We start from the raw sequence: 23,453 nt of genomic DNA on the forward strand, positions 1-23,453 counted from the left end.
CAACAAGACAACAAAATAACAGCCTTTGTCCTCAAGGAATTTATATTCTACATAATACCATATATTGTTCACTGCTAGCATGGTGTCTCACACAGTAAGCATTTAATGTTTACTAAATGAATGAATGTTAAAATAAACACGCCAGCCTAAGGTGGAAATGAAAACTCACTAAAATGGGAACCATTATGACCTATCATTTAATGGTAATAAATTATTAAGCTTTTTTGAATTGTGGGGCATAGCTGCTTATTCTATTAAACAGCAATCTCTAACATTACCAGTGATCCCTCACTTACCAAATCTCATGTCCTTTTCTCAATTCTTATCCTTTTTTACTTTTCTGCACCTTTGACACAGTCACTCATCCTCTTCTTCATACTGTCTTCTCTGGGTTTTTGTGACACTGCTCTCTCTTCTACCTGTTAGACTGTTCCTTCTCAATTTTCATTGCTAGTTCATCCAGTTCACTCCCACTAACCCAGAGTGTCACCCAAGTCTCTGTCCTGGGTCCTCTTCTCTTCTCCCTATAATCTATACTATTTCCAATGGTGATCTCATCAGGTCTCATGCATTCAGTTATTATCTCTAGGCAGATGATTTTTGTACCAAATTATCCAGTCCTTACCTCTCTCCTGACCTCCAGTCTCATATCACCATTTGCCTTGGGACATCTTGGATTAGATGTCTCATAAGACATTTCAATTACAACATGTCTAAAATAGAACTCATTATCTTTCCTCCAAAAACCCACTCTTCCAAATTTACTTGTTACTGTTAAGGAATCATCATCTTCCCAATTACTCAGGCTTGTAGCTTCAATATCATATGCAACTCCTCACTCATAGGCCCAATCTGTTGTCAAAATTTGCCATTTCTACCTTTACAAAATCTCTTTTGCATCTTCTTAAAGCACAGGTCTGACCATGTTACCTCTTCTAATCAATAAACTCCTGTGGCTCCCTATTACCTCCTGGATCAAACATAAAAATATTTGATATTTAAAGTTTTTCATAACCTACCTTCCCAGTCTTTACACTTTACTTCCCTCCACACTCTCTAAGATCCAGCTACACGTGTTGTACCTTACACAAACTGACACTTTATGCAGGCTTTTCCGTTTCCTGTCCTTCTTTCCTCCTACCTCTTCTACTAAATTCCCTCTAGGAAAAAAAAAATGTATACACACACATACATGCATGTATATACACTATATACCTATATATGCATATTGTCTTGCCATTAGAATATGAGCTCCTAGCGGGCAGGGACTGTTTTTGTCTTTCTTTGCATCACCGGATACTTTGCACAGTCTCTGGCAAATGCTTGCTTACTCACTGACCCACTGACTTGACTGAAGGTAGTATTAAAAATAGCATGTAATTCACAGGGTTATTGTAAGGATCAAACCAGTTTACATATGTAAGGTGCCCTGCAAACCCTTAAAATACTATGTTAGCTATTATTATGGTTGTATTAGCTCAGTTTCCTCATCTGTAAAATTAGAGGGTTGTACAAGATGATTTCTTTTTATTATTATTATTATTATTTTAAAGATGATTTCTAAGATCCACTCCAGCTTCAGATCCTTCCACCTTATGATCTGCCTTCTTAATGAGTTAACTAACATGGCCCCTCTTCTGCTAACTTCCAACATGGCCGCGCATGTATCTATAATCAACATGGCCGTGCTCCTGCCAACTACCAACATGGTTATTTCGGCTTCAGTTTGCCAGTACCCACTGGTGCTTGCGGCATTTTACGCCACCAAAAAGGAAAATGGTAGCTTTTTTTAAACCCATAATTAATATGGTTCCCATTTTGGCTTCAACCCAAGGGCGGAAGCGGAAATGGCGTAGCACCCAGGTGTCTCGCCACCGAGCCTCTTCCTGTTTGGTACCAAATGTCCATGTGAAGTTTCTGCACGTCCCTCCCGGTGTCGGTGGCCCTGGCTGTGGAGGAGGTGAAGGAGGTGAAGGGGCAACTGCAGCTTCGCCGCTCCTTTCCCCGGGACGTGAGGAGGCAAAGATGTCCGACACATGGAGCTCTATCCAGGCCCACAAGAAGCAACTGGACTCGCTGCGGGAGAGGCTGCAGCGGCGGCGGAAGCAGGACTCGGGGCACCTCGGTGAGGAGCGGGCGCGGAAGGGGGAGGACGCGGCGGGCCATCCCGAGCTGAGGGTCCTTGGACGGGCGGGGCTACGGAGGAAAGGGACAGAGAGGGGTCGGCGTCCCGCCCATTCCGCCCTTCAGGGGTCCCCTCTGGCATCCTCCTCTTCCCAGCCGAGTGTGTGTCACATAAGCATCGAGCTGACGCACCGGACGCGCCACCGGGGGGTCCTGGATCCTCTTTTGAAAGAATTCAGGGGCTGGGGAACACACTCCCTACCAAGGTACCTGATCGCCCTTTTGAACAGCACTTAATCATTAGGAAGCTTTTCTTAACATCAAGCTGAAAAATGCTTCTGCACCTTCTACTCACAGCTCCTGGCTCCGCTGTCTCTGACCAAGGAGACAATTAATCTCTAGATTAGAGGTTAGAATTAGAGATCTCTAAACTCTCCACTACGTGACAAGTTTTCAGCTATATGAAAACAGACTGCAACACGCCCCGCCCCTCCATCAGCGAATCTTTTTTTTGCCGAATTAACCTCGTCCCTTCAACTGGTCCTTCTCCGCCGTGTTTTTCAGTCCTTTCATTGTCTTAGTTGTCTTTTCAGTGCACGCTTCGGAAGGTAGAAGGTGGTCTACGCCAGACCCCTAGAAAGTTCACATCCCTAACAATCCAACCCATAATTTTCAACCCAATTTTTAAAGATCCGACACCGGTAAAATCTAACTCCAGAGCATCTCTACCTTTGCTCTTGCTGTGCAGAATGATACATTGTCACGTAGGTGAGGGGGAAGGTAGTACTTCCAAGGAAATTGAAGCGTCTGTTTTATCAGTGCTGGAAAGAGAGGGCTGGGTTAGGAGATGCAAGAGATCTTTGATCCCAGTAAAGTGGTCCGTGGATGGATTAATGTGAGAACCACTATTATAGAACTGGACATTGTTTATTCCTATTCAGTTTTCACCAGTTTTGACTCTGGACCTCTTTCTGAGGTAGTTTGGTGGCTGGATAGAGCACTGAGTTCAAGGCATGTAGACTTAAGTTCAAATCCAGCCCCAAATATTTACTAGCTGTTTGATCCTGGGCAAGTCACTTAACCTCTGTTTGCCTCAGTTTCCTCCACTGTAAAGTAAGGATAATTACACCATCTATTCGAATACTGTGTTTAGCATAGTGCCTGGCACATAGTAGGTTTTTCCTTTCCCCTTCCCTCCCTTTTCCCCCCCTCCCTTTTCTGCTTATTGTATATGTATGGTTTTGATTCTGTTTTGAATTGTTCTACTTTTACTTAGACAAATACAGCCACTTTTGATAAGTAAGAAACTGCATGGCATAATGTATAGAGAGCTAGACTTGAAGTCAGAATACCTAGGTTCAAATCCTACCTCTGACACTTAGAAGCTGTGTGACCATTAACCTCTCTGGGCTTCAGTTTCCTAATCTACAAAATGAAATTGATAATGCCTTTTGTGGAACTCAAATGAAATATTGTTTGAGCGTTTTGCAGGATTCTAAAGAGCTTTAAAAATGTCAGACATCATGCATATATGTCCAGGCAACATTCTTTGTGAATGTCATATGTGTGTGTATAAATGAGTTCACACAGTATGTTCTTATTTATTATGTATGTTATGTATATATGTAATACATACAGATCAGCTTGTCTAAGTGGTAAAGTAATAGAATAGAATCAGGACAACATGAGTTCAAATGCTAATATATTAAAATATAGACACCACCAACAGGAAAGGCAGTGTGATGTAGCTGGAGTGCTGTTCTTGAAGTGCTGGTATACCTGGGTTTGAATCCTGATGCACACTCAGTGGTTCTGTGATACTGAAGAAGTCATTTCATCTTTCAGTCTTCACTCTCCTCAGACATTTACTAGCTAGACAAGTCTCAAAGCCTCAGTTTCTTCATCTTTATAAAATTTTATAAGAATAATAATAGCACGTACTTTGTAGGGTTGTTGTGAAGTTCAGATAAGATAATATATGTAAAGCATTTTGCAATCTTTAAATTGCTATATAAATGCTAGCTACTGTTATCCTGTAATGTTTTTGTCTATGCCCTCCCATAAATCCTCCATAGAAGGCCTTCCTCTAAGGCTTTTAACATAGCATGGATACTAAAGCACGAAAACTGTTTATCCTTCATTTTTTTCTTCGACATTTTAAAATTTCGTTGATAAATTTTGTTTCATCATATCATACAAATCCACATTCACAGTTTATTCCTTTACAGTGTTTAATCCTTGAAAACCGAATGCAAAACAGTATAAAAAGTGACATTTGACTGTAGACTCATAGATTTAGAGTTGGAAAGAACTCAGAGGCATCTTCTGCATTTTACAGAAAAGGAGACCGAGGGCAAGAGATGTGAACTGCCTTGCCCAAGGTCACATACAGTTAGTAGGGAGCAGACATGGGATTCAAACCAAGGTCCTCTGGCTCCAAGTACAATCCTCTCTCAAGCATATTACATCGAGAGTACATAAAATCTCACACTAATAGTTTACTGTTGATTAAACGAAAGGAAGAATCAGTGTTTTTGTCAGTTAGCAGGTATTTTCGAAGAGCCTGCTATGTGCCAGGCACCTCGTTGAGGGCTGGGGATCCAAAGAAAGTTTTTTAAAAAAAGAACAGTCCTCTGCCCTTGAGCTCAGGATCTATTGAGGGAGACAACATGTAAATGACTGTATGAACAATGTATGCACAGGATAAATTGGAGATTAGAGGAAAGCACTAGCATTAAAGGGGATTGGAAAAGGCTTCTTGCAGAAGATGGGATTTTAGCGAAGACTCAAAGGAAGCCAGAAGCCAGGGATGAGAAGGGAGAGAACTCCAGGCATGATGGACAGCCAGTAAAAATAACTGCATGTCTGTTACCTGAAATTTCTTCTCTCCCCACCCCCACCCTACCGTGAGATGAATAGAGGAGAGAGAGAACAAATAGATTTTTTTTTTTCAGTAGAAAGGTAGCAGGATGCTACAGATGTGAAATGTTACATGAACTTTCAGATAAGTCCAGTCACCATGGAATGCCATGTTTTAGTTTTAACAGTTTTACTTAACTGTTTTACTTACATGGTTTGTGGAGGGGAGTAAAATGTAAGACTGGAAACGTAGAAAGAGTTTAGGTTATGAAGAGTTTTAAAAGGTAAACAGGATTTTATATTTGATCCTGAAGGTAATAAGAACAGCTGGAGTTAACTGAATAGCTTTAAATTTAATAAGATAGTTTCAACATTCTCCTTTGTTTTTTATCTGAGTTTTGTTTACCATTTGTTCTCCTCCCTTTAAAGTTGTTGTTGTAGTAATTGTTTATGTTCTTCTTTTGGTTTGGCTGTCTTTGTTCTGAATCTTTTCATATAGGTCTATTTATCCAGCCCTGAAACTCTCCTAAACTACAGCCCTACATTACCAAGTATCTGTTGGGCATCTCAAACTCAATATGGCCAGAAGGGAATTTATTATAAATTTTCTAATTAACTAACCCTCCTTCAAACTTTACTATTTCTGATGAAGAATCACTAAATTCCCAGTTATCCAGGTTTGAAAACTTGGGAGTCACCTTTGATGCTGTCGTCTTCCTCAGTGCCCATCTCTAATGAGTTACCAAGTTTTGCTGATTCTAGTTCTCTTATATGAATCCGCTTCTCTGCCACTGGACTTAAGTGACTTGGGAAGAAAGAGTGAGGCTGACAACTTTGAGGAACTCTTGGGATGAACAACAGTGACTACCATAGCTGAACTATAGCCCCCATCACCCTTCATCAGGACTATTATTATAATAGCTTGCTAATTGGTTTCCTGTTTCCAATTTCTTCATCCTCCACGTAGCTACCAAATTTATCTATCTAAAATGCAGATTGGATTTTATCAGTCCCATACTAAAAATTCCTCAATAAAAATCTTTAATTATTAAAACATAAATATCTCAGCCAGGCATTTAAAGCCTTCTACAATGTAGCTCCTATCTCCTTTTCCAGGCTTATTTCTTTTTGCTTCTCTGCATGTACTCTTCATTCCAGTCAAACTAGCCTACAAACTGTTCTACGTACATGAGAGACTATATTCCAACATATTGCCTTTGTGTGGTTGGTTCCTTATAGGTACTTCCTCCTTATCTCTGCCTTATAGAGACCGCAGCTTTCTTCAGAGCACAGCTCAAGTGCTATCTCCTATCTGAGGTCTTTTCTGATCCATCTCCCTCTTGAAATTACTCTGTTTATATCTTCTATTTACTTGTCGTGCATGCATACTTTATCCCCAAACTGGAGAGGAAGCACTTTTTGTCTTTCTATTTCTAGCACCTAGCCTGGAGCCTTATATGTATATTAGATGTTGATAATATTTGTTGAATTGGCATTTGCATATTTCTTTGAATTCTTCATATTCATTGTTTCTTACGGAGCATTCCCCTGTTCTTGCTATATGATTGACTCCATTCTCCCATCATGCTCTTCCAGAATAATGTCTTTTTAAACCACTTCTTGCACTCAAACCATGATTGGTTTAATATACTATATGCTTATGCCATAACATGTCTCTCCATTGCCTGTTGAATACTATGCTATTTTTATTTTTCAGAAACTGTGGCATTCCATGGCTTTCAAGCATATAGCATCAGTGGAAAACTTTTTTTTAATTAGGGGCCAAAATTGGTGGTTCCCCCATCTTTGATGGAGAAAACAGTTTATTGACATTTTTTTTTTAAATCAGTAGTAATGATAATCATTTGCAAGAAGACTGCTACATGGCAACATTTTTTTCTGAGGATGAAGTGGTAGAGAAATTCTACAAAGAACTTGATAAAACTCTCCAAATCAGTTCAGCATGCTACTTAGTTACTAAAGTGGAAAGATAGCAAAAGATGAAGAGAAGTATATGTGGAAGTATATTCCAGGAGAAAGAAATTAGGGATCAAAGACGTGTAGCTATAGAAGGGTCACACCTCTAGATCTTGACTACTTGAGAAAAAGAATTGGTAGGAATTAGATATGGCAAGAATGAAATTTCCTGCATTTTAACAGATAGGAAGAGACTTCTTATTGATTTAGAATATTATCCTGATTCATCTATTTGTACACAGTCACACCTTAGAGTTGTCAGAATGAAGATCAGAATTTGTAAGGAGCAGCAGCAGAAGAAATAAAAATGAGAAAAAGATAATGGCACACAATTAAAATAATTTAAACAAATTGTTGGAAATTTTAAAATGAGAAATAAACAACAGAATTGACATCAATAGTAACTGTAATAATTTTATCCCAAATTGTAACCAATTGAAATTAATTGCCCCAAGAAAATCAAGAGCACAGAAAGCACCACAGTCAGCAAATATATAACTTAAATGATATTGGCAACTAACACTGGTTCTCATAAAAAGTACTTGGAGTTGTCAGATGGTTCATCATCAGGGATTTTCTACAGAAATAGCTTAAGCATTATCATCTGACTTGTAGGTGAAACCACCTATATGTTCTATCTCTCCCAATAGAATGTGAGCTCCTTGAGAACAGCAACTCTCATATTTTTCTGTTTATATCCCCTGTGCTTAACAAAATACTTTGTACACAGTAAGCATTTAATAAGTGCTTTTTAATCAGAAACATCATTCTGTATATCCTTTGTGTTGAGCAGTAAGCTACTGAAAACAATTTCTTTGAATTTAAGCCTCTAACATCCCAGGCAAAATCAGTAGCTTGAAAACATTTTCTAAGTTGTGCCCTATGTAATCATTTATTGTTCTTTCTAATACATCACAGCCCTTGTTGATGTGGGATGCTGCATACACAAATTGAACCGGCTGCTATCACCATAATTAGGATCATAAACTTCAGTGAGTTTATAGTGAAATTATCTAATCCAACTCACTCATTTTAGAGATGAACAAAGTCAAACCTTGAAGTATTCCCTCCAAGGTCACATGGGAAATAAACAGCAGAATGAATTTTCTAAACTAGGTCCCCAGAAACTCACCCAGTCAATACTCTTGTCATTGTGTTGAGGCTTTCTCCTTTGAAAGAGTCTAAAGAGAATATTACAGAATTACCAACAAAAAAACCAAGCTTAGCCCCAAAGAAAAAACATGAGAAGACACATCCTCCTACTCCTTTGCATAGGTGAGAGATCCACAAGTGTAAAACGTTTCATGTGATAAAAGTTTTTCTGATGTACTGATTGGTTTTTCTGAAACTTTTTCCTCTTCTTTTTTTAAAAAATTAAAAGATTTTGTTACAGGATATGAAGGAGATGTGAAGGAGAAAGTTTAGGTACTGCAAAAAAAGATATTAGTAACATTTTTTTAAAAATACATTAATTTTTGCATGCATTTACAATATGACCCTCCTACTACACCCCCATTGAAAAGAAAAGAGAAAACAAAATCTGAATCATAAACATGCGTAAGCCCTGCAATACAAATTTCCACATTGGCCAGACTCAAAGATATATGTTTCTCTGCATTTTAAGTTAATCACCTTTGGCAGGAGGTGACAGTTGTGTTTCATCTTCATTCTTCTGGATTCATGGTCTATCATTGACTTGATGAGAGTTCTAAAATCTTTCAAAGTTATTTTGAGATGATACTGATAGACCCCCTTCCTTCCCATTTTTTTCATTATTAATCTTGATATTCTTGACATTGTGTTCCAATAAATGATTTTTTTAAAGAGTCTATGTAGAAAAAAGAAGTGGAAACAAAGAAGATGACAGTGAGTTGGGAGTAACTATACAAATTGTGTATGTGGAACATTACTGTATCATAAGAAATAATGACTGAAGAATTCAGAGAAGCATAAGATGACTCATGAAGGAATACAAAGTGAAGCACAATATACACAATGACTATGACAATATAAATAGGTCAAAAACTGAAACTAAATACTGTAGTTCTAATGATCAAACTCTGGCTCTGGAGAATAGTTAAGAAATTACAGCTTCTTCCCTTCATTGCAGATATTTTGACTATGGATGTGAAATACGGCACATACTATCAAAATATGGTTATATGCTGGTTAGTTTTTCTGAACTGTTCCTTTTTTTACTTTTTTTAGAAGGGGTGGCTTTTTTAGGATAGGAAGGAGGAGTATGAGAAAGGAAGGTGTTACAGAAACAAAGATATCAATACAAATAAGATAAAGAAAAGGCAGGAAAGGGAGAGGAGAGAGAGAAGAGAAAAAAAAAACAAAGATTAAGGAGAGAAAGGGGAGAGGCCTCAGAAAGTTTGAAAACTATTACCCCTGCAGTTAGTTGTCCAACCAGTAGAGCTGGTTCCTTAGTGCTTTTATCATGGGCAGACGTAGTGACTGGACAGCAAACTTGGCCCAGAATCAAATAGGAGGAGAGTGAGCTGGATTGTCTTTCAGAAATTGTGCAGTGCTTTTAATGACTCCAAGCTTTTCCCTGAAAGAATGGACTATCTTTTTAATATCAGTATTCTTCATGGTGCTGTTGTATTTGTGTTCCCACATAGTTAGCACTATTAAATGCTTGTTGACTGACTTTTTATGGCTGTATGTCATGGAATACCAGTCCCTAAAGAATTAAATCTGTAGATCACCCAAAGGGCAGTAGAGAGAGAGGGGCCTGTTGTGGTGTGGCGGGGGGGGAGGTACTGTTTGTCCCCAGTAAAGAATTGACCAAAAGAAACAGTGAAAAGGATATATTCAGAGATATATAAACAGAAAAGGAGGTAGGCTAGGTTAGTCATGTATTGAGAGCAAAATAATCAGTGGACATCTAGGCTATATGCTCTAAATAAAGTCAGAAGATGTAAGCTTCCTTACTTTCAGCAAGCTGGGATGACCCTAAACTGAGGATTTATGGGAAGATGTGAAAGCGGACTCACGTAACCTTTAAAGTGTGTGTACTTTATTAATAAAAAATGTCATGCAAGTAATCAGAAACTTTAATAAATTTTAAATTCTCTACATGATCTGTTTCCTTATAATAGAAGGAAATAAAATTGGTGCAACACAGTATTTTTATAGTCTTACAAACTGTCTTGCTTGTTTAGTAAAACTAAATGCTGAGAAACAGGTAGGGTCATAAAATCCTAAATTTGGATAAGAAAGAAATCCTAACTTTAGCTATCTAGTGCAACTCTTTCATTTTACAGATGAGGAAACTGAGATCCCAGCAGGTGAAATAATTTGTCCAAGCTCAACCAGGGCCTTTTACTGCAAATACTGTGCTCTTTTTTTCTACTACCACAAAAATTCACTCAGCTCACAAACAAAAAGTATTATGACCCTAGACCTGCCCAGATATCCTTTCTTTTGAAAACTGTCTAAGCTCCCCATATGAATGAAATTAATGAGGTGGGAGGTTTTTTCTAAGTATTATCTTAGTAAATCTTTTGAAATATTAAAATAATTATCTTTTGATAATCTTTTGATGGAAATTTACATTTCATTTTAAAGATAGAAAACAGTATATTTGGCTTTAATATTATCTTAGATTAAAAGGCCCTCTTTGCTGCTATATGCTTAATATAAAACATAAATGCCTATCCATTTATTTCAGATGTTCATATATACTGGCTTATTAGATTTCCAATATTTACATTTTTGTTCTGAACTTAATGGTTTACCAATTTAACTAATTTTGTTGGGCCTCTTAGCACATAAAAAAGGTGTTGTTGTTTTAAGTCAATCTTGGTGTAAAAGATAAGTACAAACATAATTTAATGGTGCTAGTTAATCTTGGCAAAGTGTTAATTATTAGGTTAATAGTAGAAATTATTGGACCAGTGAGTCACATATGGACACTCAAAGTTTAGATGAATGAAATTAATTTATTAATGGAATGTTATTACCGGATTGTTAAGAATTATTACATAAATATATATAAAACTATATTAAATATATGAAATATATGTAAAACTTCTTTCCTTAGAGTCCTGAATGCAAATAAAGCAAACAGGAGAGAGAATAACTTTCTAATTCCCATCCAGAATTCTATGACGATAATACAAGTTAAGATAGTAGTACTGAAATAAATGATTGGTTGGTCAGATTTGCAAAGGGAAAAGATTAGCAACAAATTTTTGGTATTCGTTGGTTGGTATGGTTCCCTGTTTTGGATTCTTGATTATGTTAGGAAATAATGACTAATTTGTAAAGAGCACTTTGATTCTCATATTAACTAATACAAATCAAAAAGGTGTTGGAGAAAGAAATACTCTTATAATTCTTGTTTCTAAAATGAAATCAAATTAGTAGTTGATAGGATCAACAGGATATGGAAGAAATTATTTTTAATAGCATATTTTAATCTCATTGACGTTCAAGTTAAAATCAAAATTAATGTTTTTTTCAGTAATGCAAGATAGGCCTCAGAAAATATCTGATTATGGTGCTTGAAATATTTTTGTGGGTAGAATAGTTTTATAAATGTTTTTAAATCATTTCTAAAGAATTGGGTAGTATCTTCAGTCAATAGAACAGCCAACATGAAGGAATCATTCAGTGGATTTCATTTAAGTTAAAAGAGCCATCATCCAGCCAAGTTTACATGTGGGATTTCATGTTTTGAATTTGGTAATAATAGATGTCATGGGAAAGTCAGAAGAGGTTACTCCTCTCCTTTGAATCTTTAGATTCCTGTGCTTCATTCTTATGAGAGTCACATACAAAGAATGGATATTTGGCAGGAAAATAAAGTGGTGTTTCACAGCTGCAGCTTTGAGAAAAGTGTTTAAAGAATCATTATTTGTGACAGTTTGAGTAGACTATTCCCACACAGGATTTGGGGTTAGATAACAGTTATAAGGATAGGACACTCAAGAATCCACTCTGTAGTTTTGAAATCATGATGTACAGCTCAGTATTTTCCAGCAATTTTTAGATCCTTCATACCATTTTTTAAATTTCTTACACCCAAATGATATGACTGTACTATAGACTCAGCGAAGGATTTCACAGACATTGAAAATACTATAGATTAGGTCAAGATATTACAAATGTTCCTGAGTAAACATAGGTCTCCATTTCCTGCATAACTTAATGTCAAGTATATTGATATTATGTTAGATATTCTCTACTCAAAGTATGAATGCACATTAAGAAAAATATTGTCTAGATAAAATGTGACCTACCTGTGACATCAGATGAAAACTTCAGAATGTCCATACTATTGTAAGGGACCCAGTTATTCAAGATCAATTTAAAATCCTCCCCCTCCACCACAGGTAGAATCATCTGGACATTTTGATGTGACTAGAAACTCCCCCTCCTAAAGAACTATCACTTATAACAAAGAAAAAAATTTTTAAAGAGGAAGAAGGGGGGAATTTTTTTAGCAAAATCAATCAACATAGTTTTAAAATTTTGATATTATATGCAATGTTTCGTGCCCTACAACAGCCACAGGACATTCCTTTCTGAGAAAGGAAGAGGAAATGGCAGCAGGGGTTGCTTTCTCATATTTTTTATTTGGGGCCAAGCATCTTCATTATAAACAGCCTCACAACTATGTTTCATTTGTTTTGTGATGGTTGTGCATTGTTGTATTATTTTCCTGGTTCTGCTTATTTCACTTTTCATCAATTCGTATGAGTCTTTTTGTTCCTGTATTCATTATTATAGTCTTCATTTTTTTTTGTAACACAATAATATTACATTCATGTACCACAATTTGTTTAACCATTATCCAAGCAGTGGATATTTGTCTTGTTTTTAGTTCTTTGCTACCACAGAAGATGGTGTTATAAATATTTTGGTGAATATGGAGCTATTCTTTTTTTCAGAGACCTCCTTAGGCTATATGCCTAGAGTGGACTCTCTGAGTCAAAGGGTATGGATATTTTTAAGCCACTTTATGGGCATAATTCTAAACGATTTTGCAGAATGGTTGTATAAAGACACAGCTCCACCGGCAATTCATTACTGTGCCTGTCTTTATACAACCCTTCCAACATTTAGTATTCCCCATCTTTTGTCATTTTTGTCAGTTTGCTGGGTGTAAGGTGAAACCTCAGGGTCATTGTGATTTGCATTTTATTAGCCTAATCTTAGTTTTAAGAAATCCTTGTAATCTAACAAAGATTGAGAAAGAACTCAAGTAGAAAGATAGGCTTTCTGAAAGTTTTTTGCTTTTTTAGACAAATGGGTTTCTTTATTTAAAAGACATTTTTATTGACATCTTTTGTTTTTACATCTCTTAAATCTTCCATTTCCACCCTGCCCCATCTCCTATACAACAGATTTTTTTTTTTTAAGAAAAGCTTTGTGGGGAGGGGGTGGAGAATTGGCAAAAAGTGATCAATACATTGAAAAAAATCTGGAAATATATGAAGTGGTTCCATATGTGCGTATCACTCCTCACCCCTACCTCTGCAAATACATAGGAAAAATTGTCTTATCATACTGTCTTCTTTCAAGCCATGCTTGTACTTTATAATTTGCAACATTCATTTTCACTTGTATCATGGTGATTCTTTCCATTTACGTTGTTGTAATCATTGTGTAGAAGTATTTTTTCTTGTCCCTGCTTACCTCGTTAGCATCACTTCATGTATTTCCATGCTTCTTTTTATTCACATTTGTTATTTCTTATAGCACAATAACACTCCATTACATTCATTTTATTCAAAAATTGTTGCAACGATTTCATTTGTTTTTATTTATTTATTTATTTTTTGGGTTTTTATGTCATCTTCATTTCTGAATATGTCCTTTTTTCTGCTATCTTACTCAGTCAGCCCTCCTTTGTAAACGAATGTTACTGAGGAAAGGTGGACAGGATAGTTAAGCAAAACCAGCCAACTTTCATTAATTGTGTTTGACTATTTATGTAGTATTCCACCCTGAGAGACCTTCACCTTTTTAAAGAAGAGCGGGAGGTGCATTTTTCTTAACTCTGTAATCCTTGGCTTCCTTCAAGACTCAGCACAGATTCTACCTTTTGAAGGAGGCCTTTCCTAGTCTCAGCTGCTAGTGCCTTCCCATCCAAGGTTACTTTGTGACTGCTTTGTATGTCTTATATATGTGTGTGTGTGCTTGGTAAGTCCCCCATTAGAATATAAACTTCTTCAAGAGAGGGATTGTTTCAAATTTGTCTCTGAATCCAATCAACAAGCATTTATTAAATAGAAACCGTGTGCCAGGCTCTGTACTGGAGATAAAAAGGTGAACGTGAAATAGTCCCTGCTCTCAAGGAGCTTACTTTCTGATGGGGAGAAAACATGTACATATATGTAAGTACATGCAGAATATATGCAAAATAAATACAGGTTAACTTTTGGAAGGTAAGGCACTAGCAGCTAGGGTGAGAGGGATGTGGAATGCAGGTCAAGAGAGGTTTTCCTGTAGAAGATGATACTTGAATTGAAACTCAAAGGAAACCAAGGATTCCAAGAGGCAGAAATGAAGAGAGATTGCACTGGTTCTCATTATTACATGAGTTGTAATAACTTAGTGCCTTGCTTTTTAAAATATCACAAACAATATTTTCTTGGTATGTTGGCTTTTACATTGGTTTAGACTTAGTTGTGCAAGGAAAAAAGTCTATTTCTTAGCCTAGTTTTTATATTTTATGGGAGAGAAAAAGGGTTCAGTTTCATGCGCATACATTAAGCATTGTTCTATTTTACTAGGACTAAACTATGATGCCGTTATAGTCAGAAGCAAAACTGTGGAAACTGACAACTGTTTATTCTTATCAGTTAATCAGAAAATTAAATTCTGCTTACCAAAGAGGCTGATCATATTTAAGATACAGCACTATCAGCAAAGCATCTTGTATATCTGAGCTAAGTTTTCCTTCAATTAAATTTTCAAATATCACTAAAATAAATTCCACAATAATGAAAATCTCTGAATAACCAAAAGTTTTGTCATCCTTATCTGATAGTCCAAATTTTAGAAAGATCTTTGGAGCCCACTGTAATAAGACTGGGCCTGTATTACTTTACAGAGATACACACTGGTAAGAGTCTTATACAGAGTACTCCTTACTTTATTTAGATCTAGATCAGTCAACAAGCATTTAGTAGGAACCTACCATGTGCCAGGCAATATGATCAAGCATTGTGAGTAAAAATGTAAATCTGTGACAATCCCTGCCCTCAAGGAATTTACATTCTACTTGGAGGATACAGGATGTTCACAGATACACATACACAAATACAAAGTGATTGAGGAGGTGAACATTTAACAACTGGAAACAAGAGTGGCCTCTTGGAGGTGATAGTTGAGTTGAGCCTTGAAGGGAGCTTGGGGTTCCAAAAGGAGGAGTTGAGTGAGAACATTCCAGATATGGGAGAGACAGCTTGGGCAAAGGCACAGAAACAGGAGGTAGAATGGAATACATGGAACAACAGCTAGTCCAGTTTAGCAGGAGATATCATGCATGAGGGGAATAGTGGGTAAATAGACTAGGGAGATAAGTTGGAGCCAGATGGGGGAAAAGGCTTTAAATACCAAGGGAGTTGTGTATTTTATCTTAAAAGCAATGGGGAGCAACTGAAGTTTCTTAAGCAAGGGAAGGACAATCAGACTTGTACTTCAGGACAATCAATTTGGTAGGTTTTTGGAAGAACTGAGAGAGGCTAATATCAGGGAGACCAATTAGGAAGTTATTAGTTATCCAAGTGGAAAGTGTTGAGGGCCTGAATTTAGGGTGGTTGTGAGAATAGAGACAGAAGATAGCCACTAAAGATGGTGAGGAGGTATTTACAAGACTGGATAGGTGATTAGATGGGGTTGGGGGCGGAATGGAGGTTAGTGAGAAGGAAGATTCCTTGGTTGCAAACCTGGTTGACTAGAATGATGATGCTCTTGACAGAAATTGGGAAGTTAGGAGGAGTGGTAGGTACGAGGAAAAAGATTGTGAGGTTTTTTTTAAAAACATATTAAGTTTGAGATGCTTATGGGATGTCCACATAGAAATGTCAAGCAAGCAGTTAGAAATGTTGGCCTGGAGCTCGGGAAATTAACAGTTGAATATATAGATTTGAGATTCACCTACATAGCTGAATAAAGGGGAGCCGATAAGATCACCAAGAGTATGTAGAAAGAAGAAAAGAGGAACCAGGACAGCACTGAGGTATATCTGGTTAGGGTGATCCTGCAAAGGAGATAGAAGAATTAGGCAGACAGGTAAGAAGAGGACCACAAAAGTAGTGCCATTAAAACCTGAGCAAATATCCCAAAGAGATCATACAAGTGGGAAAAGAACCCGTATGTGCAAAAAATATTTATAGCAGCTCTTTTTGTGGTGACAAAGAATTGGAAATCAAGGGGATGCCCAGCAATTGGGAAATGGCTAAACAAATTGTGGTATGTGAATGTAATGGAATACTACTGTGCTATAAGAAACGAGGACCAGACTGACTTCATTATAACCTGGAAAGGCATATATGAACCGATGCTGAGTAAGGGGAGCAGAACCAGGAGAACATTATACACAATTATAGCCACATGGTATCTGTAGGGACTAACTTTGATAGACTTGACTCCTCTCATCAATGCAAGGTTCAAAGACAGTTCCAAAAGACTCATGATGGAAAAAGCCATGCACATCCAGAGAAAGAATTATGGAGTCTGAATGCAGATTGAGGCAAACTATTTGCTCTCTTTTTTTTTTTCCGTTCTTTTTTGGTTTCGTTCCTCCTTTCTCATGATTCATTCCATTGGTTATAATTCTTCTTTACAACTGAACTACTATGTAAATAATTTCAATGTGAAGGTATATATAGAACCTGCATTGGATTACATGCTGTCTTGGTGGGTACGGGGAAGGAGAGGGAGAGAGAAAATTTGGAGCCCCAAAACTTGTGGAACTGAGTGTTGCACCTAAAAATAAAAAAATAAATTTATTAAAAAAAAACAAACCTGCGGGGCAGCTAGGTGGCACAATGAGTAGAGCTCCGGCCCTGAAGTCAGGAGTACCTGAGTTCAAATCCGGCTTCAGACATTTGACACATTTACCAGCCTTGTGACCTTGGGCAAGTCATTTAACCCCTATTGCCCTGCCTTCCCCCCTGCAAAAAAAAAAAAAAAGACCTGAGCAAAGAATATCCATATGGAGAAAATGGTCAGCACTATAAAATTCTAGTGATATCAAGAAGGATGAGCACTGAGAAATTTATTGGATTTAGCAATGAATAGTATTAGTGACCGTGGAGAGGGCAGTTTCAGTTAATGGTGAGGACAGAAACTAGATTATTAGGAGCTGAGAAGTGAGTGAGATGAGAGAAAGTGGAGGCAGCTTTTTCTAGGAATTTAAATATGAAAAGGAATGAGAGGATAAAAGGAATGGTAGGTTCAAGTAAATAGATTTTGTTTTTAAGGACAGATGAGGTCTGAGCATATTTATAGGCAACTGGGAAGGAGCCAGTGGCTAAGGAGAGGGTAAACATCAGGGTGAGTGGAGGATAATGGAAGGGGCAAACTACCATTGATTTGTCCTTGATCCTCTCCCCTTCCCAGGTAGAGAGGTTGAATTGGCAAAGGGAAGGACCACCTTATCCTTCAAGACCGTAGCAAAAAAGAGAAAGGGGGGGTGATGTTGCAGTGATTTGAATTGTAGAACTGGGGAGGATGGGGAGCTCTCAATGGACTGTTTAGATTTTTTTTGTGTATAAAGTATAAGGCAGAGTCATTTCCTGGGAGATAGTGTGGGGGAGGGGGGACGTTTGAGAAAAAATTCAGATCATCTGCTGTGGAATGTGATAGTCAATCAGTGAAGAGTAAAAAGGGGTTACAGCCCAGTTAAGATTGGATAGCTTAGTGGAGAGGAATAGAGTAATGGAAAAAGAAAAGTACCAAACTCACAGAAGGAAGCATTCTTAGAGATTTAGTGGGCTTCGGGAAAATTTTGTTTCGTTTCCATTTTAATTAGATAATAATTCAGAAGGCAGAATAGTCTATTTCAAAGTCCTACTTCCTTAAAGTTCTCCCTTATGACAGTGACATGGCTTCAAAAATATTTGTTCTTCCTAACCCAAGAAGGTAGCCCAGCCCTAGCTTTTAGGAACTTTTGTCATCTTTGGACTGCTGTTTAATGCCATCTAAATCAAAAGGTGACCCTGAAGGTAAAAAGTAGAGAAATTTGCATCTAAGTATTGTGCCTTAATTAGTCTGTTAACTTTGATGTGGAGTTTTGGAGAAGACTTTCATGGGGAAAAGATTAGGAAACTTAGTGACTGTTGCATGAAAGCCAAAAGAAGGAAAGGCCAACCTAATAGACCTGCTCAGAGAATCTTCTCGGCATGAGGAAAGGTTATTGCTGGGGAAGCTGAGTTTATACTTCAAAATATCCTTTGTGTCCAATGGTTGTATTATCCTCAGTTCTGCCATGTTCTTCTCTTGACCCCTCCTTCCCTGCTTCCTTTCTCATAGATCCTCGGAACCCAGAAGCAGTGCTATCGCCAACTTTTCGCAGTGACAGTCCAGTGCCCATGACACCTACCTCAAGTGGCCCTAAACCTAGTACTGCTTCAGGAACTCCTGAGCTCGCCACAGACCCTGAGCTGGAAAAGAAGTTATTACACCACCTCTCAGACCTGGCGCTGACACTACCCACTGATGCTGTGTCCATCCGTCTTGCCATCTCTACGGTAATGACATCTATGTGACAGAGGGCTGGGATCCCCCACTTTCCCTTTTCTTCAGCTCATAGCCAGTGTCTTGTTGCCCCTCCCCAGCCAGATGCCCCTGCAACACAAGATGGGGTGGAAAGCCTTCTACAGAAGTTTGCAGCACAAGAGTTGATTGAAGTAAAGCGAGGCCTTCTTCAAGATGATGCGCACCCCACCCTGGTGACCTATGCTGACCATTCCAAGCTCTCAGCCATGATGGGGGCTGTGGCAGAGAAGAAGGGCCTTGGGGAAGTGGCAGGGGCCAGCACAGGGCAGAAGCGGCGGGCAGAGCAAGACCCCACCACAGCTATTACATTTACCAGCTCCTCAACCTCCGGTCTGGCCTCCTCAACCTCAGAGCCAGTCAAAGAGCCAGCCAAAAAATCACGGAAACATGCTGCTTCCGATGTAGACCTGGAAATTGAGAGTCTCTTGAATCAACAGTCTACCAAGGAACAACAGAGCAAGAAGGTTAGGAATGGAAGTGGTGACAATAGTGAAAACCTAAATAAAGAAAAATTAAGGTGAAGACTATATGTGGACAAGTGTTACAGGTAGCCAAAAAAAAGTGCTTAGGTGGGAGAATAGGAATGGGGAAGATCCAGGGAAATGGATCATAGGATCAATCATAAGTTTGAGAATGGGCAAAGGGAATGATTCTTTTTTGTTTTAATTTCTGGATAAAAGCCTAAGTGATTAGAACAGGAAGTCAATTTTTGCATTCTAGTTTGAGCCCAAATGCCAAGGCTGTCTAGGCCTTAGATAAGTATTCTTTGTTCTGCGCTATAGCAAGTCATACACTTTGCAATTTGTCCTTACCTCTCCCAAGGGCCTTAATGGCAGATAGAATATGTAGAGGTGCTTATGAAGAAGCTGGTAAAGTCTACATGGAGAACCTCTTAGGTTTTAGGCTTCTTTTGTTATAGGTGAGTCAGGAGATTTTGGAGCTGCTAAATACAACAACAGCCAAGGAACAGTCCATTGTGGAGAAGTTCCGCTCACGAGGACGGGCCCAGGTACAAGAGTTCTGTGACTATGGCACCAAAGAAGAGTGCATGAAGGCCAGTGATGCTGACCGACCCTGCCGCAAGTTGCATTTCAGGTCTTTTTGAGAGGGGAAAGGGTGGGGTGGCCTTCTGGGTATAGGCATTTATTCCTTTGGGCACAAGTCCTTTCCAAAACCTTTGGGGTTCTCTTAGCCTATCATCTGGTATTTGAATAGATGTTCCAGAGAGAGTGAGTGTTTTTGCCTCCATACAAGATAATAGTCTTCCCTGGGAAGGAGTACCTGTTCCTATCCCAAATGGAACTGGAAGATAAAAATGCCGTTTTTATGATCTTCTTTCCTGGAACAAGAAAGCATTGGGTGTTTTCTAAATTCCACTGATATGTAGACTTCTTTAAAAGGAGTGACTTCAAGGGGGAAAAAAGACAGGAACCTATAAAAAAGTCTGTTCCTGATTGGATTTTCTTTAAACTTTTTTATAACCAGATGGTGTTTTCTTCATGCTTTTGTGATAAAAAAGCTAACCTGGAGAGGAGTAGAACAGATCTTTTTTAGTTTTGATCATATCATCTTACATTATTTGCAATCACCCTTCCTTCCTCAAAGCTACTAGTGATAAAGAAATTTTAATGAGAGTAAGGACGACTGGCTTTGCAAATCTTGTAAGAAGATTTGATACCTGCAGTATACTGTATTTGCAGTGTAGAATCTGGTGTTGAGGTAGTTTACTTTCTTCTGAGCAGCTCTGATTTCTCTGGTTTTATCTCCCACAGGCGAATCATCAATAAACATACAGATGAATCATTAGGTGACTGCTCCTTCCTCAACACCTGCTTCCACATGGACACTTGCAAGTATGTACACTATGAGATTGATGCCTGCATAGATGCTGAGGCCCCTGGCAGCTCGGACCACCCCCCTAGTCAGGAACTGGCCCTTACACAAGGTGTTGGTGCTGACTCCAGTGTGGATCGACTCTTCCCACCCCAGGTATCACTATTTGCTCGGAGAAATCCTGAGCCTAATTCCAGGAGTGTTTATGTAGGAGAAAACCACAGTTGTAGGAAGGGCAAAGCTATAATAGGTTATTGCCTATTAGGAATGGGGTAGTATTTACAGTGGGCTAGAAGGATAATTAAATAGTGGTGAGGGATTGGAGATGAATTTTACTTTTGGAGATAGAAGATGACCAGTTTACCTCCCACACAGTGGATCTGTTGTGATATCCGCTACTTGGATGTGAGCATCTTGGGGAAGTTCGCAGTGGTAATGGCTGACCCACCCTGGGATATTCACATGGAGTTGCCATATGGTACCCTAACAGATGATGAGATGCGGAGACTCAACATCCCAGTGCTTCAGGATGATGGCTTTCTCTTTCTCTGGGTCACAGGCAGGTATGCACATTCCAGTTTTAGGGATATGAAAATACAGTTATGGTATAAAAGTACTGAGTGGAAAAAGTAAGATCCTGGGGAGTCTTCTTAGCTCTGCTATTAAGCTTATGATAATGTTAACCCATCCTACTTGAACCTTGACTCACCTTATTCCTTGTTTCATATAGATTCCTCAGAGAGAGTAAAGAGATAGTGATGATAATTAACTCTCCTTTTTTTTCCTTCCTAGAGCCATGGAGCTGGGCAGAGAATGTCTGAACCTCTGGGGGTGAGTAATCAGTATATTGTTTCTTGAATGATATAACTCCATATCACTATCCCCAACAATTTTCCAGTTTCTTTTTTTCCTATCACTTTTGTTGGGGATACTGTCCTTGCAGAATTCGAAAGCCTAACAAGAATGTATTTATTCTTTTTACTTCCCATAGGTATGAACGGGTGGATGAGATTATCTGGGTGAAAACAAATCAGTTGCAACGTATCATCCGAACAGGACGCACAGGCCACTGGCTAAACCATGGGAAGGAGCACTGTTTGGTAAGTTGCTGTGGGAACTAGCTAATTAGGATGAAAAGGGAACAACAGTTTGGTTTCTTGTTGAGGTACAGTGTGGTATCAGAAGCTTCAGATATTATATATAATGCATTCTCTGTCTCTATGGTGGGCAGGTTGGTGTCAAGGGAAATCCTCAAGGCTTCAACCGGGGCCTAGATTGTGAAGTGATTGTAGCGGAGGTAAGTACTTAAATCCCCAAAGCATTTTGTATCTTCTTCTCTATAGTCAATTCTCATGCACTCTTGCAGTATCTCATTTCATTGTAGAAATATTGCTAATTTAAAAGCAGTTATGACGTTTGTTTTTCAGGTACGCTCCACCAGCCACAAACCAGATGAAATCTATGGAATGATAGAGAGGCTGTCCCCTGGGACCCGCAAAATTGAGTTATTTGGACGACCACACAACGTACAGCCCAACTGGTAAGGCTCCCAGAAGCCAGCCTGAGATAACAGTCCCCTTAGATTGTGTCCAAAAACTAGCATAGCTTCATATCCTTCAATGTAATCTCTTAAGCCTGAGACTGAACTGCCTCACATTCTTGTTAGGGCTGCCACTTGTTTGGTGGGGGTATTCTGCCCCCTTGTGGTTTTGAAGGATGTGGTCCCTTTAATGCTCAGAGGGGAGTTAATTTGGTCCAATGCATTCCAAACCCCCTTCCCAAAGAGTATTTCAATTCAGTATTTCATTCACCATTTTCTAAAGGATATCTAGTAGCAGCAACAAATATATTAAGACATTGAGACATCGAGAGCTAGGCACGTCTTAAGACGTTCTGTGTGCTCTGTAAACATATCTAAGCCTGCAGCGTACATAGGAACTAGGTTACATTTGTGGTAGGTAGTGGTCTGGGAATCTTGAACAAAAAAGGCGGGGTGGGGAGGACCATATTCCCCTCTGATAGTAACAATTAAAGCAAGTGCTTTAGATTAGATCAGGGGTTCTTAATCTTTGAGCTTATTTTTTAAATATTTTGATAAAGATATGTCTTGTGGTTCCTTCCAACTCTTTGATCTTGTGGTAAGTCTACAAGTTAAGTCTAAAGTTGTCCTAACTTTTTCATTGCTACTCCTGACTTCCAGGATCACCCTTGGGAACCAACTTGATGGAATTCACCTGCTTGACCCAGATGTGGTTGCCAGGTTCAAGCAACGGTATCCTGATGGCATTATCTCCAAACCTAAGAACATGTAGAAGTACTTCTTTCCTGGATAGCTAAGCAGCCATAGCAATGTCTGCTCTAACTATTGCCCTGGACCCGAACAGACTTCTTTTGGGGAAGGAAGGGGAAGGGACGTTTTTTTAAATAAAATAGGACTGTCAAATTCTATGTATGGGCTACAACTATAATTAGTAACTAATAATACATAAAAGAAAAAAGCTAATCTCTGAACTGTTCACCCTAAAGCAAATACCAGCTTTTACTCTACTCTTCATTAACTAATAGGTACTTTTTTTTTTCAGAATTGCAGCAAGTGAAAACGTACCACCGGATTACTTAACCTGGCCTTATTTAGAGGACCAAGAACAGTTTAGGGTATGCAGGGTTGGTTTACCCTCTAACTTAAATAGTAATCTCCTCCCTTGGAAACACATGTAGACAAGCACTTTGTCAAATACTAGTGTTCACAGCCTCTAACAGACATTTTACTAGCAGAAGGCATCAATCTGACCTTCACTTATGACCTGAGATAACAAATCAGGTAAGGAGAGGTTGCCCAAAAAAATGCTTAAAATATTTTGTTTACAAATTGTATGGGAGAGAAATGAATGTATAGAGACCATAGAGCCATGTTT

General features: G+C 38.5%; 1 protein-coding gene across 2 annotated transcripts; it reads left to right on the plus strand.

The window, feature by feature from the left end:
• The first annotated feature begins 1,838 nt into the window (after nt 1-1,838).
• Nucleotides 1,839-22,986, plus strand: METTL3 (methyltransferase like 3). Of its 2 annotated transcripts, XM_036734783.1 has the most exons (11): nt 1,839-2,125; nt 18,460-18,677; nt 18,765-19,169; nt 19,625-19,800; nt 20,478-20,694; nt 20,914-21,101; nt 21,331-21,369; nt 21,530-21,638; nt 21,770-21,835; nt 21,966-22,078; nt 22,739-22,986. In XM_036734783.1, exons 1-11 carry the CDS (start codon nt 2,026-2,028, stop codon nt 22,848-22,850), a joined length of 1,743 nt encoding a protein of 580 aa, XP_036590678.1. In that variant the 5' UTR covers nt 1,839-2,025; the 3' UTR covers nt 22,851-22,986. The 2 variants fall into 2 exon arrangements, with proteins under 2 accessions (XP_036590678.1, XP_036590679.1); XM_036734784.1 differs by lacking the exon at nt 22,739-22,986 and having other exon boundaries at nt 1,893-2,125; nt 21,946-22,033.
• Nucleotides 22,987-23,453: the final 467 nt, after the last annotated feature.

The sequence above is a fragment of the Trichosurus vulpecula genome, chromosome 8 (genome assembly GCF_011100635.1).
Source record: "Trichosurus vulpecula isolate mTriVul1 chromosome 8, mTriVul1.pri, whole genome shotgun sequence".
Lineage (NCBI taxonomy): Eukaryota > Metazoa > Chordata > Mammalia > Diprotodontia > Phalangeridae > Trichosurus > Trichosurus vulpecula.

Bases quoted from the DNA above. Each gene is read 5' to 3' on its own strand.
- METTL3 (XM_036734783.1), top strand. From the start codon at position 2,026: ATGTCCGACACATGGAGCTCTATCCAGGCCCACAAGAAGCAACTGGAC. The intron at 20,695-20,913 runs GTATCACTATTT...CCTCCCACACAG, and splicing joins ATCGACTCTTCCCACCCCAG to TGGATCTGTTGTGATATCCG. The intron at 21,639-21,769 runs GTAAGTTGCTGT...TATGGTGGGCAG, and splicing joins ATGGGAAGGAGCACTGTTTG to GTTGGTGTCAAGGGAAATCC.